Consider the following 18,844-nt stretch of genomic DNA (forward strand, 5'->3'; position numbering starts at 1 on the left):
TGCCTACATTCCAGGCTGGTGAGAGGATCAAATAACACGATACCTACAGAAGTGTTTTATAAAATCTTACTGAACTTCAAAGATATTAAATTTTTATTCATCATTTTTACCTCCACTGATTTCTAGAAAGAGTTTTAGTTCAGTTACAATAGAAGGTACATAGGCAGTTAAAGCAAAGATAAAAGAGCAAGGATCATATAATGAAAATAGAAGACAATTGTTCCAGAAAAATCTATGTTAAGAATAGTTGTATCAGTTGAACACTGAATTTAGCTTTGAACTTCCTGGCAGCTAAGGCAAAACACAAAACACCATTAGGCACACGACTTTCCTTAATCTATGAAATAAGCACACTGGTTTATTAGGAGAGATGGAAATTTTCCTACCATTAACTCTAAGGATTGTGGGTGAGACTATTTTCTGGGCACACGCCTGCCTACACTTTCCAGATGGCCTTGCAATTGGGACAGGAACCTGGCCCACAAAACCCCTTCCCACGTGCTCCTTCATGCTCTTCCCCCATGACTAGGCTTGACATATGGCCATTGTGGAAGGAGGAAGATGGAAGGAGCCTGGGGACAAGAATCCCTACTTGGAGCTGCCTGCCTATGAGAAATATCTGCTCTCTATATGAGCAAGAAATAAGTCTTTATCATGAATGTGCTATTATATATTTTACACAGTTTGCACACCCTATAAAAATAAAGATTTTCTAATTTTGGAACTTTATTGGATTCCATAATATACAGTTTTTAACTATCAGTCTTACCTTAAAAATATTTTTTTTAATGATCTTCATGGACTGTCTCATATTTTGACAGAGGCAAGTAAAATCTAACAGTTCTGAGGAAAGGGAATGAAACAAAGATGGGTGATTTTATTTATGTGTTTGGAATGGTGATGTCTGGGGTAGAAAAGAAAGAAGCAAGAGGTAAGAATAGTTCTGGAACATGAGCCATAGCCAGGAAGGCCTGTCCATTTGGGTAACTTAATAGTGAAGGTACAGTGAGCAATGAAAAGGTGGGTCCCTAATGAACTGGGAGAATCCTGACAGTTCAGAAAGAAGGATAAATAATGGAAAGGTGGGAATCTGACTGTCTGTATATTTTTTTCAATCTCATAGTCTTTTAATAGATTAACCCCACTTCACTTGAAAAATACAGACCAACACTGTCACCACCAAGCGGGTAACTCATTTCTCCTTCTCAACCCTGAGAGAGCTGAGGATGGAAGGGGTGAAGCAGGAGGGGCAGGAAACCAATAATGCTCTTGGTTTTTTTTGGTGGGGGGGCTTAATATGATTTATTTAATTATAAATGTATGTAATTAAATTTTTTATAACAGCTACTGTCTGTATTCCCTTAGAGTCTAGCCTCCCAGCAGGGCATCAGAACTCTCAGCTTTGTCCTGTTGGTACAAGGAAGCGTTGTTCATAGGCGCTGCTGTAGACAGGAATCTTGGGAATTTTATAAAGACAATTAAGCATGAAGATTTCATACATTCTGTGGATTTAACCGTTTATTATACCTCAAGCACAATTTTCAGACCTGCAAAAGTGCCTTCTGAATTTCTCTGGTCTTTTTAGATTGTCAGCACAAGTGTGTTGTGTTTAGATTCCATTCAGCTTCCCAAGACAAGTTTGTTCAGAGAGCCTTCCCCTAACATCTCCGGGGACTTCCTGTTAGGATTTTTACTCTTCCTTTCTCACACTGAACTGTCTTGGCCCTTCCGACTTTAAGCAGAAAGAGTTCACCTTTTACATGCGGTTTAGGAGATTTCATTTCAAGCTATTTAACCTAAAGATTTAGTAGGACTTCGGCAAACAGCAGCATGGAGTAGACAGGGTAGGGCCAGGCCATGGCTCTGGGCCAGAAAGAATGTACCAGGAGGTGATACAGACACAGTTGCTGACAGAGGCAGGTCAGGACCCAGTCCAGTGAGTCCAGCAGTATAGGCAAACTAGATACAGGCTTCCAAGATCAAAGAGCAGACTGTCCTGACATGAAGAGGTCAACAATGGAGAATTAAAGAAAAGAAATAGTCAGGAACCTACATAGCCACAGTCTTGGAAGAAGGTCAGTATACATCAAGTCTCAGTGTGGCTTTTCCAAAATTCCATTTCCCTTGGACCATAATTTCTATTTCTCAGAATTCCTATAAAATTAGCAAATCACAGCCATCCTTCCTCACACAATAACTGACTTCTGAAGTATCTAAGAAAATGTAAAGTATGTTTGACATTAAAACAATATGAATATCCAGAGACCACACCATTTCTCTAAGCATAATGAGTGCTACAGGAAAGTTTAAGTAACAAGCATTTTACAATTCTATGAATAATACAAGTTTCATTCCCTGCGAGCCGATATATGACTTTTTGGGCACCATCACTTGAAAGAAAAAGAAATCCACAAGTTACTTTTCTAGTACTTCTATCCAGATAACTTCTTTGTTCTAAAGAAGAGGATCAAGACATCACTTAAAATCTTTCGCATGCTAATAAAATATGAAGTAAGACATGGAAAGATGATGCTTTTGTACTCTTCTATGTGAATTTGTCTTTGCAACTCATTGCTTCCACTTCCTACCCCAATTAAAAGGAATGTAAAAGCATAGTTGTGTTATTCAAAGCTTAATTTTTTTTTAGGAAATGTATGAGTTAAAATTAAGAGAACGTTAAAGACCATGTTGTTCAACCTCTACTCACTGAACATATAATACCTATGTTAATTGAGCACTTTTTCTGTGTCAAGCACTCTTTCAAGTGCTTTCCGGATAATACCCCATTTAATCCTCACAACAACCCTATTATTCGCATGTTAGAAACAAAGGAAACTGAGGCTCAGAGAGATTAAGCAATTTAAGCACAAAGTCTCATTGCCAGTGGCAAAACTGGGACTCAAATCCAAGAAGTCTGACCCCTGACTCTTATACACCAAGTGATTCTGACTCATATACCACCATGCAATAAACATAAGCATTACTCACTTCATTCCTAAATGTTACTACTGAGATTTATATGGTATGTAATATCTCATTTGGAAACATATGTGAAATATTGACTACAGGAAGACTCAGCTTCCCATTTTTCAATTAAGCATTGCTACTACTATTTAAGGACATGGACTTTACCTACCTTCTGAAAACTCTTCAGCCCCAAATAAGCAATCTGGGTGCAAAAAACAAAATAGGAGATGAAAGGATCCAGTGCCAGAATCGCGGCATTCCAAGAGCATGTCTTTAGTGGCTGGCCTACAAATCACTGACTTTCTGGTTCTGTGTTGCAGGACAGCCCCTGAAGGCAATTTTTCTTTTCACAACAATCTACACCTGTGGCCTGTGGGCCCAACGCTCATGGCAGAAGGAAGAGAGTCCACAGAAATCATCTAGTATATGATTCTTCTCTAGGTGTCCATGCTGTGTGTGGAAACCGTGTTGTCTCAAGGGCCTAACTTTTATTCCCGGTTGTACATTTGCCATTGGATCATTCCATTCTGTCTGTTGAGTCTGTTAAAAATCGATGGACTTCATTTTTTCTTGAAGTATGCCTGCAAAGCTCAATTTTTTTTTTTAATTACATTTTTTAAAAAGATTGTAATTAGATTGTCTAGGTTCATGCAAGCTCTGAATAGCAGTTTCTTTCTCCCATTTGGTCCGTCAGTGGTACCTGCTTTTCCAACTGGTTAATTTCAAAATAAGTGATCCAGCCTTTGAAACATTTAAAGTTAAAAATATATATATCTTGAGATCCAATTTTCCTATTTCACTTGGGTTCACTCCAGACTAATCGGTAATCTGAAAAGAACACCCACCCCTAACCTTTTTTTTTTTTTTTTTTTGCGGTACGCGGGCCTCTCACTGTTGTGGCCTCTCCCGTTGCAGAGCACAGGCTCCGGACGCGCAGGGCCAATGCCATGGCTCACGGGCCCAGCCGCGGAGGGATCCTTCCGGACCGGGGCACAAACCCCTGTCCCCTGCATCGGCAGGCGGACTCTCAACCACTGCGCCACGAGGAAAACCCCCACCTCCAACCTTTTATAGCACTTTCACTTTCTAACACATTGACTTTATACAGTTGACGCTCCTAATAGACCCTAGCGTTCAACTTTGTGTTCTTAACACCAGAAAAAACTGCCACATTTCTGTTCATTCCCGAGTTAAAGCTGTCATAGTCTGCTGTTAGGTTTTTCTGAATGTCCTCAAGCTGTCAAAATGTTTGCTATGTCTCTCAAGCTATGCCAGATTCATTTGGGGCACTGGACATGAGTAGCACTAAAATCTTTCAGACAAATGGGTTTGGATGAACTGCAAACACATGAAGATTAAAATGAGAAAAGTGTAGGGCAGAGCATGTCTTTGCTACTAAATATGATAGATTCTATTAAAACGAAATGGTTGATACTATTGGGACATTATCAAAACAGGTAAAATTTAACTTGTTATACAAAACAGGGTATAGTAGAGTATTTCAGTGGTTAGCAACTCTTTTTTTTGGATAGGTAAAGATTAAAATTTGTGCCAATTACAGGCCAATATAACCGTGAGATTTCTTCATACTTTATTAATTTCAAGGTGGTATTCCCAAACATTGTATGTCTGTTTCAAATTAATATGACATTCTCAAGCACCCCCTGGAGGACATTCTGAAGCCCTGAGATCATATTTTAGCAACTGTAATGTAGTAGAAAGGATGGAGGCTCATGTCTACCTAAATTCCACAGCATGGAAGAGTACTTCTTCATATCAGCATGAGAAGCTAAGAATCATTTTGATATAGGCTGTTCATTAGGCATAGCTGCAGAATTCAAAATTAATTAAGATAGACAGAAGGAATTTATTCATTTATAGTTAAAATTCCTAAGGTTCATTTTATATGTAGAATTAAAATAAAATTTTAAAAATTTTGTTTTCATTGGCATTGCTCCAATATTTGCAAAAAGAATGGCAGACTGGTCCCTCCCATGGGATCTGAGACTATGAAGTGCCACAATCTGCTTTGAAAAGGGGCTGTGTCGCTGGGGTGAAGCAGGGGAGAATGTTTGCACACCGGGAAGTGGCTATTTGCATTTCCAGAGGGATACTTCCATGTTACCTGCAAGGACAGTTATTATTGGGAGTCACTCTACAGATCTGGCTTCCCCCTGTCACCGTCGTAACTTTCTGTTTTCCGAAAACATGTTGATCTCTAAGAAAAAAATTTGTCCAAGAATTCATTTTCCTTCCTGGATGGTAATGATATTCAACAGCAGCAATTTCATACTAAATAATATTATTTGTCCCGAAGAACTGAGGGATAAAGTTACTCTGCTGTTAAATCCAGGTCTGACCAATTACGCGGGCCTCTCACTGTTGTGGCCTCTCCCGTTGTGGAGCACAGGCTCCGGACGCGCAGGCTCAGCGGCCATGGCTCACGGGCCGCAGGCCCAGCCCCTCCGCGGCATGTGGGATCTTCCCGGACCGGGGCACGAACCCGTGTCCCGTGCATCGGCAGGCGGATTCTCAACCACTGCGCCACCAGGGAAGCCAAGCCCTGACCAATTCTTTTCAATTCCCTGTTTTAACCATTAAGTATATTAAAAAAAAAAAACTTTTAAGAGAAAAATCTCTTTCTGTTTCATCCTGGTCTCCTTCATGAGCAACCCAAAGTCTCCAGGAAATAAGATTAACGCTTACCTCAAAGGCTCTTTGTATTTGGACAAAGTCGCCCAGGCTGAGTTGGTTTTCAAGCAGGGCTATGCAGGCATCTTCCTCTGCAGTTTCACCTTGTGAAATTCTCTCTGGGTTCTCTGGCCCAGGATGGGATCCTTTGTTCAACTCAAAGGTAGCATTCTGGCAACTCATAACGGCTTTACCTCTTTTTAACAGCCTTCAACTCTCTTAAGTATTTTTCTTTTTCTTTACCTTCAACAGGTGCCTTTGAAAAGAAACAACTTAGCAATCGAATTCCAGAATCTAAGTACATTTCAAGGTACTCAATTAGAAGGCAAAAAGTTCAAGCCCAGTGGTAGGGAATGAAAGCTGTCAACCCCCCCCACTTCCTTAATTCCACAGTTTATTTTCAAAACCCACTGCTGAATTGTTTTAAAACATGCCCTCCTTGTACTCTGTTTAACCTGGCTTGATTTTAAAAAGTGTAAAAGCTTCCCCCGTGTCTATAGCAACTGACACAGAATGCAACATCTAATACTCATTTTAAATGCATTAGAAAAGCAATTTCTCAAAATCTCTTTGGCTAACCTTGCTTCTATTCACATGTTGTGGTTTTAACTCCATTTTCTTGTGTGGAGGCGTGAGGTGACACAGCTGCAAGGTTTCCGCCCCAGTGACGCGCTTGCCTCTGAAGGCCACCTTCCCGGCAATGTGGCCTTGTTTGTTTCATCCGTCCCTGCTGCCTTTATGTGCTTCCTGGCAACCAACATAAAGCCTTTCACCTCCCCAACTAATGACTGACCTGAAGTTTGGAATATATAATGTAAACATTGAGGCTTTTTTAAAGGGCAATTCAGCACACTCATTTTTTATTAAATTTCACCCCTGCATTATTTAATGACAACTTTTGTAAATACATTTTCTATGAAGCATGTTATGTATTATGAAACAAGATGATTAGCCAAAGAAAAGAGCAATGAATTTAGGAATGTCACGTTTTCCATATAAAAAATGTTTCATTCTTACTTAATAAGAATCCATTCCTATATTCTCTTTGTCTTAGTTTCTATGTACATAAAATAGGGATGGTTTAGCATAGGCTTCCAACTCATTGAAAGTATGGGGGTGGGGGGGAACACAGCATAACATAATATGATAAACCTTGTGATAAAACTACTTACAGTACCATCACTGGTTCAGCTAATATTAATGAAAAGGAAAGAAAAAGGAGAAAGTTAATATTTTGTTTTAGTATTTACCATATGCCAGGCACTTTGTAATTCCTTATCTTGTTAAAGCTTCACGATAACCCTGCAAGGCAGACAAGATCACTCTTCCCACTTTTCAGATGAAGAAGCAATCTAAAGGCCAAAGGCCATGCAGTCAGTAAGGCGTGGAGTGGCTCTGCCTTTGGAGCCTGCTCTTTAGATGGAGGCCATCTCTGCACCTTATTTTCATCTCTGTAAGACTGAAAAGTTGTCACTAGATATACTCTAAGTTCTTTTCCTAAAATTTCATTCAATGAGCTAGTGTTCACAGGCACGTGGTGGTACAAAGCACACTCCCTACAACACAGAGATGCAAGTATCCCAAGGCTTTCCAGGACCAGTTTTGGAAAAAAAAAAATGAAATATCATTCATGCAGCCATTAATTCATCAATTTCTCTGTCCATCATTCATTCCAAAATCCATTTACTAAGGACCTGGTGCCTACCCGTGAGGGGTTTACAGTCTTATAGGAGCTGTTACCTGTCTAGTTCATCTTTCATGCCAGTCCCAATCTCTTGCTGTCTATAGTGCTGTGTTGAGAAGAATTGTGAAGTCATATGTAGGCTCAGAGGAAAACAGTGGCATTATAAATTACGGATGTGTATCATGGGCACAGGGCTGAGGGAAGCGTATTTACCACACATTTGCCTTTCCTGGTTTAGCCCTTCATGTAAATTAGAAAAACAACTTTAAGCCCTAATATGATAAATTCCCCTAAATCATCTCACATAGGCATAAAATTTGTCTTCTTACCATCCTAATTAGTAAATTAATAATAGTTTAGTTCAGCCAGATCAGTCCTATAAATGTCTGTAAAATGTTTTACGGTGATATGTTGAAGAGTTGGGCTTAAATAACAGACACTAATGAGGGAAGAAAGAGGAAACAGAAAAAATATTCTGTGAAGCTGCACTGGGAGAGGTAGGCATCCCACTGGATGACGATGCAAAATTCTCTAATTATTCTAAGAGAGTCAAACTGCCTGGACTATTTAGTTTTCAGAAAGGTGCAGCTCTAAACGTTTTCATTAGTCAAAACAGGAGAGTAAAATGCACAGCTAACAAATTACTGTGGAAGTTAATTAACTGACACAGTTTTCTTTCGGTAAAATTGTGGCATTAGAAATCATTCTTGATCATAAAATCTTCGATGGCTTTCACCTTCTTTGTAACGGTGTGGTTAATTTTCAGGTTAAATTTCCACTGCTCTGTAAAGTCCATAACTAGCCTCTTGCCGATACTGAAATTTTCCTTCTTGCTTGCCATGAATCAATTATGAGTTTGTGAAAATCTGCCACATGCCCAGTGCCATCCTAGGTTCTGTGGGGAACGGTGCACTGATGAAGACAGTCTGTGCTCTCAAAAAGTGGAAGGTTCAGGACGTCCCTCGTGGCACAGTGGTTAAGAATCAGCCTGCCAATGCAGGGTACATGGGTTCAAGCCCTGATCCGGGAAGATCCCACATGCCGTGGAGCAACTAAGCCCGTGTGTCACAACGACTGAGCCTGCACTCTAGAGCCGTGAGTCACAACTACTGAACCCACGTGCCACAACTACTGAAGCCCACACGCCTAGAGCCCATGTTCTGCGACAAGAGAAGCCACCGCCATGAGAAGCCCGTGCACCACAACAAAGAACAGCCCCTGTTCACTGCAACTAGAGAAAGCCCGCGTGCAGCAACGAAGACCCAACGCAGCCAAAAATAAATGAATAAATAAATAATTTTTTTAAAAAGTGTAAGGTTCAGTCTGGAGAGAAAGCTGACTGCCTGACGGACACTTGCTCTCTTCTCCGGTAGGGACCAGCCAACAGCTTCTAGCACAGCGGAGCACTCGGCACCCAAAGAGGACAATGCAAGCAGATACATCCACTAGCTTTTGCTTTCTTTGGAACCTTGGGACTGAATCATTTTCCCCACTGAACAGACACTCCCATATGTGTCCTTGTCACAACTCCCAGTTCACCCCCAAATCACTGCTCTCTTCCTCCCTCGAAATTCATCCGCACCAACACAAATGTAGGCCCTGTCTTTCCTCTGAATTTCCCTTCCCTTTTGTTTGTCCTCCTGTCAGCCCAGGCCTGTTCTTACTAACATTCTTAATCTTTGCCTAGAATTCTCCCACCACCTGCTTCCTATAATAGAAAGCAGCTTCCCCGTATAAACCCCGTTTCCCACCAAACCATCTCAAGCTGAAGCTCCTCCTTGGCCCAGGCTCCGTCCCTCAGGGTCAGTGGAAAGGTGTCTTCTCACAGTCTCCTCGCTTCTTGAACCCACACCTTCCCAACGTGGTCCCAGGGGCCAAACACACCCCTACAGCCCTCCCCCTTCAGCCCCCAGCTCACTTTAAACATCACCTGTTCCCAGAGCCTGAAAACACCAGCCCTGCCTTTGGCACCTTTTTTTTAAAAAATAGATCTTTATTGGAGTATAATTGCTTCGCGATACCGTGCTAGTTTCTGTTGCACAACAAAGCGAATCATGTCCCCATACCGTACCTCCCTCTTGAGCCTCCCTCCCACCCTCCCTGTCCCACCCCTCTAGGTGGTCACAAAGCACGGAGCTGATCTCCCTGTGCTATGCAGCTGCTTCCCACCAGCCAACTATTTTACATTCGGTAGTGTACCTTTTAAGCCCTCAATAAATATTAGTTTCTTTCCTTCCTTGTTCCGGATCCTCCTGGTTCAAATTAATTCCTCCTTCCACTCTGCAACCACAGCATCGTGTTTACACTTTCACTACAGCAGTTTTTGTTTCTGCCTTGCAATATAATTAGTTGCCTTTGTATTTGTCTCTCTTCCACAACATTAACTCCCTGAGAACAAGGATGGTACCTCACTAACGCCCATAGCCCTACATTGCCCAACGCAGAACTTTGTATAAACTACACAGTGGTATAGTCATGTGTACTCATTTGTAAAATAGGATGGGCTGAAAGCGAAATTCTCCTATAGCTTTGAGTTTTCAGTGCCGGGTCCTGGGAATGGGTGGCATTGAGTCCGAAATGGAGGCAGAATTCCACAAAAAAAAAAATTAATGAGGGAAACAAAGTTTGAGGTTGTATCTTCAAGGCTCTTAGAATAAACTGTTCAAGCACTTTTGAAACACAGCATTTGTTTTCTTTTAATTTTTATTTATTTTTTGGCTGCATTGGGTCTTCATTGCTGCATGCAGGCTTTCTCTAGCTGTGGCGAGCGGGGGCTACTCTTCATTGCGGTGCGCGGGCTTCTCATTGCAGTGGGTTCTCTTGTTGTGGAGCACAAGCGCTAGGCATGCAGGCTTCAGTAGCTGTGGCCCACGGGCTCAGTAATTGTGGCTCGTGGGCTCTAAAGCACAGGCTAGGTAGTTGTGGCATATGGGCTTAGTTGCTCTGCGGCATGTGGGATCTTCCTGGACCAGGGCTTGAACCTGCGTACCCTGCATCGGCAGACGGACTCTCAACCACTGCGCCACCAGGGAAGTCCTGAAACAAAGCATTTATTTTTATACATGCAATTTCTACGTAAGATGCTCCTGTGTTGAGGCCCTATTCTCTCCCAGGCACTGCTTTAGACACCAGAAAAGCAAAAATAAATGAGACACAGCTCTGTGCTCACTGTTGCTCAGAGACATATAACAGTAAACGCTGGTTTTAAGTTAATTTTACCTTTGGAGAAAGCAGGTCCCCTGTTAACTCTTAGGCAACAAAATATTTCCTTTTTTGATCTGGTGAACAATGTCTAAAGTAAGAAAACTATATTTTTATAACAGCATTTCTCAGGCTGTTCAAGAATGTAAACACTGAGAATTCATGAAATAATGATATCCTGAAATAACTAAATATATCCTTTTGCAGTAAATTGCAAATTGTTATATGTCAAGTTCTAGTCTAAGCAAGCAGTTGTAGCCAAATTTTAAAATATACGGAAGTGGAAGGTAAAATTAGGAAAATCCTATTTTTTTTTTTTTTTTTTTTGTGGTACATGGGCCTCTCACTGTTGTGGCCTCTCCCGTTGCGAGAACAGGCTCCGGACATGCAGGCTCGGTGGCCATGGCTCATGGGCCCAGCCGCTCCACGGCATGTGGGATCCTCCCGGACCGGGGCACGAACCCGTGTCCCCTGCAACGGCAGGCAGACTCCCAACCATTGCACCACCAGAGAAGCCCTAGGAAAATCCTAATTTTTGACTTAAGATTCCTACTCATTTGAAAAAAGCAACTGCGATTTTTATATTATCAGTAGATACTTAGGATCCACTGAACTGAATATTGAGAATAAGTGCTTAAAAATATTCTCAAATTCAATCTTTTTTATGCAAATGCTCATAGGCCTTCCCTTTTTGAGTCCTCTTTGCTTTAACATAAAAATCCTTGTCTTTGAAATCTAGTGTCCACATTCAAAGTTCCACATGGGCTTGTTGTTTGGCAGTGGGATTTCCACGAGGGAGCCACTTTCTGGGCAATTACTCTGAACTACCAAATTCCTTTATGTTTCTGCTCTAAGAGGACACTGCATTTTATTCCATTTGGAGATTGAGAACAGTTTGTCAAAGTCACCTTGATATTGAACACTTGCATCCGTGTATAGAAGCACTAAAAAGTAGTCACAAAATCATTGCATGAAAGGAGTCACCGAAAATGCAGTAAACATTTATTGATTTCTTCCTTGAAGAAAGAAGGAAAGCATGTAGGTGGGAAATTAAGAATTATTGAGTCCTTAGTATATGTTAAACACTGTGTTAGGCACTTTCACAAATATAATTTTATTAAGCCTCATGATATCGCTGCAAGACACTTGATATTTCCCCAATTTTGTTTTACTGATGATGGTACCAAACAAGATTAAGTATCTTGCCCAACTTCACACAACTTGAAAATTATATAATATAATAATATCATAGTATGGTCTCTGCTAAGACTTGACACATTTTTTCATTTCATTCTCTTTGCAACTCTATGATATGGGCACCATTATGGTCACCATTTTACAGATGAAGAAACTGAGGCTTAGATGCATTAAATCATTTGTCTAAGATCACCCAGCAAAGCTGTAATTCAAAACTCAAATCCTTCTATGTACTCCACAGTGTAGAACCCTGTACAGAGTAATCTGCTAGACACCATAGTAAATTTTAATCCAGTTTGGGAGCTGAGATGTGTGAAAAGTGGAGAAACGAGAAAGCATATACTTGGTAATAAAGTCAAAGGAACTTAAGAATTTGGACTCAGTACACCGGGTTTAAATCTTAATTCTCTCACTTTCAATCCTTAATTTCTTGGGCAAGCTGAATCATTTCTCAAAATGAGGACAGTAATATTGTTTATTTCAGAATAGTTTTAAGGTTAAAATGAGATAATATGATGAAAGCTGTCTGTAAATTGTAAAACTTTATGCACATGAATTAGCATTAATGTTAGTACACAGTCAGAGAAAGGGAAATTCCCTGCAAACTCTGATTGGGTAGGAGTTCACAGAGAGATTTGAATATTGTAATTGTAAAACAGAATGAAGCAAAATCAACCATGTCATGACATTTTCTATTGAAGCTGAGATTCTATAACCATTTTCATTGCTCCTAGGAAGTTCTTACATCTAAATCCATCCCAGAGAGATCAAAGCCATATCAATATATTCAAGGTTAGTTATTAAAAACAATGCTTATTGTGTGTGTGTGTTATACTTAACACTTTGAAAAAACATTTTCTGCCTTAGAATTAGTTAGAGATAATGGCAGCTACAGAAGTCTCCTCTAATGGATCTGGTCTGCTTGGCACTGAACCTACTTTTTTTTTTTTTTTTTTTTTTTTTTTTTGCGATACGCGGGCCCCTCACCGCTGTGGCCTCTCCCGCCGCGGAGCACAGGCTCCGGACGCACAGGCTCAGCGGCCATGGGTCACGGGCCCAGCCGCTCCGCGGCACGTGGGATCTTCCCGGACCGGGCCACGAACCGGCGTCCCCTGCATCGGCAGGCGGACTCCCAACCACTGCGCCACCAGGGAAGCCCCGGGAAGCCCCACTGAACCTACTTTAAGAACAACAGAAATAGCTCTTCCCCATCACCACAACGGTGTTACCACTATCCGTCATAACATGAGCCTCTTACTCTTCAAGTGCCCAAATCCCCAGAATCAGATGTGTTGTTTATAAAACTCTGTTTTAGAAGGAAAGCACTCTCTGGATGGCTTAGCCTCAAGGGAGGATACATACATGTAAACATATACATATGCATATGCACATAGGAGAAGAAAGACAGAGGGGGAGGAGCCATATAAGAGTGTAAGATTGGGAGCTTCTAGACAAGTTGTCTCAAAGCAAGGGAGGGTCATGGGCAGCCACAGCGCTGGTCACTACCTGGGGTGGCAGAGGTGTAACTGAGAGATAAAAATATCTCCAGAAGAGATAACATGTAAGGGGACAAGAGCTCTAAGGTCAGAGTCAGGAGACCTGGATCTTAATGTAGTCCTACCATGTCCATGTAACACTGGACATTTACCTTTGGGCTTCAGTTTCCTCAGTCATTAAGTGGAGATAATAATTCCTACAAACCCACTTCAAAGACTTGCTTTAAGGCTCAAAGAAGATCATGTATGTGAAACATCTGCCAACCAGATAGAGCTATGTAAATATTGATTTGTTGGTTGATTCATTCATTCATTTTATAATATTTTTACATCATTTAACATGTGTAGGGCGTCATTGTCATGATACCAATGCTTATCAGTCATGGGTCTTAACCGTAAAGGGCATAAAGTCTAAAAAACGAGTCATGTAGGTAAAATAAATGTTATAGATGAAGTACTACGTGGATTTGGTTAAGAAAGAGATTGCTTAAATATATTTCAGGGGGCATTGTGAATGGAGCAAAGATGGCTTTGGAAGAGGTGGCACTGGAGTTGCTGTTGCTTTATGTATCCCCAAAATTCATATGTTGAAGTCCTAAGCCCTGATACCTCAGAATGTGACCTTATTTGTTATAGGGTCATTGCAGAGCCAATTAGTTAAATTAAGATGAGGTCATATTGGACTAAGGTTGGCCCCTAAGCCAGTATGACTGGTATCCTTATAAAAAGAGGAAATTTGTACATAAACACACACACACACACACACACACACACACACACACACACACACAATACCATGTGAAGATTAGAATTACTCTGCCACAAGCCAAGGAAATACTAGAAGCTAGAAGTGAGGGCTGGAACAGATCTCTCCTTAGTGCTTTGCAGAGGGAGCATGCCTGCTGTCACCTTGATTTCAGACTTCCAGCCTCCAGAACTGTGAGATAATACATTTCTGTTGTTTAATGAAGCCACTCGGTCTGTGGTGCTGTGTTACAGCAGCCCTTGGAAATTACTACAATTGTTTATATGGTAATACAAGAAAAACTGTTTATGTATAGAAATGTATGTTATTAATAAATTTATTGTTATTATTAAGCTAATAAAAATGTAAATATAATCACTATAATACAATAATATGCTAATATATTATATAATTATGTTGAATATACTATTATAATATTATATAATATTAAGCACGTAGCACAGTGCTTGGTACACAGTAGGCACAAAATATTGATAAATACTTATTGAGTTAATTTTTGGGCTTCCCTGGTGGTGCAGTGGTTAATTTTTTAATATTTATTTATTCATTTATTTGGCTGCGCCAGGTCTTAGTTGCGGCATGCGGGATCTAGTTCCCTGACCCAGGATCAAACCTAGGCCCCCTGCCTTAGGAGCATGGATTCTTAACCACTGGACCACAAGGGAAGTCCCTGAATGAATGTTTTAATAAATAAAAAGGAGATCGCAGAAAGTGGAATGGATTGGCAACAAATATATGTTTTTTATCTGTTTCATACTTTCTTTCCCCCCTGCCCCCGGACCAATCCTTTACTTATAACACACAGAAAAATCAGAAAAATCCACACTCCTATGAAAAATGCTGCCATTTCACCTTTGTTTACTCTAAGAAATTCTGTCTAGGAAAGCAAAGAAATAGAAAAAGTCAAAACTTGTAAAAATCAAAGTTCTGAGACAAACTGCACTTTAAAAGATTGAAAGCTGTGATCCCAAGAGAGAACACTGCCACCACAATATTTCTCCCAGAACAGAATGCTCCCAGACACGGTGCTCTGATGAAAGCCCTGAAGACCACAGGCCTCTATTTTTCTGCGGCAGAAACAGCAATGGTCAAATTAATATCAGAAATACGCTCCTAAATCAATTGTTGCACGTGTACCCATAGAGAAGGCATCTTAGAAAATGCACATGGAATGTTTGCAATCATTGCCTAGACCGAATGCTGTCAGAGAAAATAGATCTTAATTTACTCAACATATTTTGGTTTTATAATTTTCACAATTAATTCTTGACAATGTCTGAAAAAACATGACGTCCTTTAAAGGCAAGCTTTAAAAATGCACTCTGGGGCTTCCCTGGTGGCGCAGTGGTTTAGAGTCCGCCTGCCGATGCAGGGCACGCGGGTTCGTGCCTCGGTCCGGGAAGATCCCACATGCCGTGGAGCGGCTGAGCCCGTGAGCCATGGCCGCTGAGCCTGCGCGTCCGGAGCCTGCGCTCCGCAACGGGAGAGGCCACGACAGTGAGAGGCTCGCGTACCACAAAAAAAAAAAAGCACTCTGGAATGGGGCAGGGAGTTAGGCATGTCCAGAGCAGATGGCAGGAGGTTTGATTACTCTGTTCACATCCTCTACAGCTCAGGAAAAAGCTTATCTACCTATTGGGAAAATAGAGCAGTGGTAATGGTCAGGAACACAAATTTACCAAGTGGGATGCTAAATTTAGGGAAGTGAGTCAGATTTTTCAACTAAGGAGAAAAATGATACAAATCTATGATCATAACCAGCTGCATGACCTTGGGAAAGTTACTCAACTTCTCCGGTTTCAGAATCTTCATCTGTAAAATTAAAAGATTAAATCATATGATCTTGAAGTTCTCTTCTAGTACCTAATTTTAAGAAAGAGGGGAGGGGAAAGCATAAGAGCCCTGCGAGCTCTGCAGGAAAAGAAATTATTCCATGTCCTAGGTAATATTATTGCATTTGTACCCATAGTACCCAGGACATGTCTTTTGACATCATAAATACTTTTTTGATGATAAATTAAATTATCATATGGACCAACTAATGGACCTGTCAGTCAAGCATTTGCCCACCTGCCACACTCTGAGCCCAACACTACCTGCTTCTCTCATTGGATTAGCAGTGGAGATTTCAGCAGTTGATTATGGCAAGTGGATTCTGTCAAAAGAATACAGTTCAAATGGATTTCTTTACTCACACATTTCCCCAGACACTGATTGATAGTGTGGGCCACGCATAGTGTTATGCACTGGTGCTATAAAGTGACAAAGAAAGACTGGCTCCTACTCTCATGAAGCTTACAATCTAGCAGGGTAAGAGGTGGATTCAAGGAAGAACATACAGGGCTCCTAATCCAGAGTTGGAAAGATGGGGAAAGGAAGATGCATTGAAAACAAAGTCATAGTTATGATAACTCCCAAATGATGAGTAGGTATTAGCCATATAAAGAATAGGATGAAGGGGGTTTAAATAGAAGAAACAATATGTGCAAAGGTCTGGAGGTGACTGAGTTCATGGTGGATTCCTGGGGATAAAAATAATTTAGTGTGGATGGTTCATATACAGCATAGGGAAGGAGGGCTGGGGGAAGGGGTGGGAGTCTGGCTAGAGAAGTGAGCTGGTCTAGATCATGACAGCTGTGCTGGGGAGCCAGGTGTTCATGCTGAGGGCAGTGAAGCTATGGAAAACTTAAGCAGAGGAAGTAACATGATGAGATGTACATTCATGGAAGATCACTGATGCCCAGTGGTTCTCATCTACGTAGTTTTTAAGTGATCTAGACAGCTTTTTAAAAATTCAATGCCAAGTTCCACTTAAGAACAATTATTTAAAATCTCTGTGGGCTTCCCTGGTGGCGCAGTGGTTGAGAGTCCGCCTGCCGATGCAGGGGACACGGGTTCGTGCCCCGGTCTGGGAAGATCCCACATGTCACGGAGCGGCTGGGCCCGTGAGCCATGGCTGCTCAGGCGGCTGAGCCTGCGCATCCGGAGCCTGTGCTCCGCAACGGGAGAGGCCACAACAGTGAGAGACCCGTGTACCAAAAAATAATAAACACATAAATAAATAAATAAAATAAAATCTCTGGAGGTGGGGGGCTTCCCTGGTGGCACAGTGGTTAAGAATCCACCTGCCACTACAGGGGACACGGGTTCAAGCTCTGGTCCGGAAGATCCCACATGTCATGGAGCAACTAAACCCATGAGCCACAACTACTGAAGCCTGTGCACCTAGAGCCCATGCTCCGCAACAAAAGAAGCCACTGCAATGAGAAGCCCTCGCAATGCAACGAAGACCCAACCCAGCCAAAAATAAATAAATAAAATAAATTTACTAAAAAAATTAAATCTCTGGAGGTGGAAACCAGGCACCAATAATTTTTCGAGTTCCTCAGATGATTCCACTGTACAACTAAAATTCAGAATCACTTGGTCAAAAAGAGGCAGGATCAACTAGGAGACAACTGAAGTAATAAAGCTGACAGCTGATGATGGTTTTTATTTATCCCAGAAAAGTATCAGAAATACAAGATAGAGTATTTGATAAGTGTGGAGGAGACAAAAATCCAGAATAAGCATCAGCACAATTCTGAAACCCCTTATTGTATGGTCTAGATTTCAGAAATCATTTTAATAGTTTAAATATTTTTTAAAATAAAAATAATTAAATAAGATAGGGGAAAAAATGAAAATTGAACACAAATAGAAACAAGGGTACCCAACCAAATGCATAACATAACCACAAGGAAAGAAAAAACAAAACCAGTCCAGAGAATGAGCATAGGACCTTGACTATATAACCTCAATTTAAGGACAAAAAGAACTACAAAGAATCTTGAACTCTAATAGTTTTCTTCATTGCAGTGACATTTTGAAAACTATTCTGAAACTATTTTGTGTGTATTACAGGGTTGCACAAATAAATGAACATTGATTTTGTTAGGAATCAGGGTTTTCATTGTAGCAGAAGGGAGATACAAATATGGAATGGGAAGAGGTGAGGAGAACTCTATGCTGTTGCATTGGAATTAGAAGATATCAGTATAAACTAATTTCTCTCTCTCTCTCTCTCTCTCTCTCTCTCTCTCTCTCTCTCTCTCACACACACACACACACACACACACACACCACCTATTTCCTAGCTCTGAATGCTAAGACAACTCAAATGCAATAAGCACATTTAGCCCAGGTCATTTCTAAATATGATTCTCCTTGGAGAACTAAATGATTCCAGAACCAGGGCAGAAGTAGTACAAGATAAACCTTGGATATCTTGTTTGCTAGACAGTAAAAGAAAAAAAAAAGCTTTAAAAATGATAGACACATCAAAAAGAAATCGGTGAAGGCAAAAAGGGACTCACACTGGCCAAACTGGAGTCAATTTGAGCAACAAAATGAGTAATGACAGCAATGGGCAACACCAAGAACTTTTAAGAAGGGTCCATGATTCTATACTGATACAAACAAATATATAGAGAGATATGTATCAGTATACAAATATACTTTCCACTTTCTTCTCTACATATATATTTCTCTCTACATATATATATATATATATATGTAGAGAGAGAGAGAGGAAGAAAGTGGAAAGAAGGAAACAAGGAAGGAAGGAAGGGAGGGAGGAAGGGAGGAAGGAAAGGGTGGAAGGAAGGAAGTGGACACATAGGGAATAAAAAGAGGTAAATCTTGATAGAGTTAGAAAATCACTATTTCACAACCAACTTTAGTAATAATTGATTCAGGAAAAGATAATCTATTGATTAAAGTTTCTTAAAAAATAAAATATTTACACAATTTCAAAGTATCTTCCCCGCAGATTACTTACATTACAGAAGCAAAAGGGGTACC

General features: G+C 40.7%; 2 protein-coding genes across 5 annotated transcripts in view; both read right to left on the reverse strand.

The window, feature by feature from the left end:
- WDR49 (WD repeat domain 49) overlaps positions 1-5,841 on the reverse strand; it is a 140,417-nt gene extending 134,576 nt beyond the window's left edge. The window contains 1 exon segment of the mRNA XM_059063910.1: positions 5,674-5,841. Within this exon segment, the coding sequence (XP_058919893.1) occupies positions 5,674-5,841 (168 nt within the window).
- Positions 5,842-10,021: 4,180 nt separating this feature from the next.
- The window catches only part of PDCD10 (programmed cell death 10), a 64,212-nt gene continuing 55,389 nt past the window's right edge, over positions 10,022-18,844 (reverse strand). For 2 of the 4 annotated variants that reach the window (XM_067033958.1, XM_067033959.1), the window contains exon 9: positions 10,040-10,378. In XM_067033958.1, coding sequence (XP_066890059.1) covers positions 10,219-10,378 — 160 coding nt within the window. In that variant the 3' untranslated portion in view covers positions 10,040-10,218. Of the gene's footprint in view, positions 10,379-18,844 lie in introns of all 4 variants that reach the window. The other 2 variants (XM_067033961.1, XM_067033960.1) reach the window with 2 other exon arrangements.

This window comes from Kogia breviceps, chromosome 5 (assembly GCF_026419965.1).
Source record: "Kogia breviceps isolate mKogBre1 chromosome 5, mKogBre1 haplotype 1, whole genome shotgun sequence".
Classification (NCBI taxonomy): Eukaryota; Metazoa; Chordata; class Mammalia; order Artiodactyla; family Physeteridae; genus Kogia; species Kogia breviceps.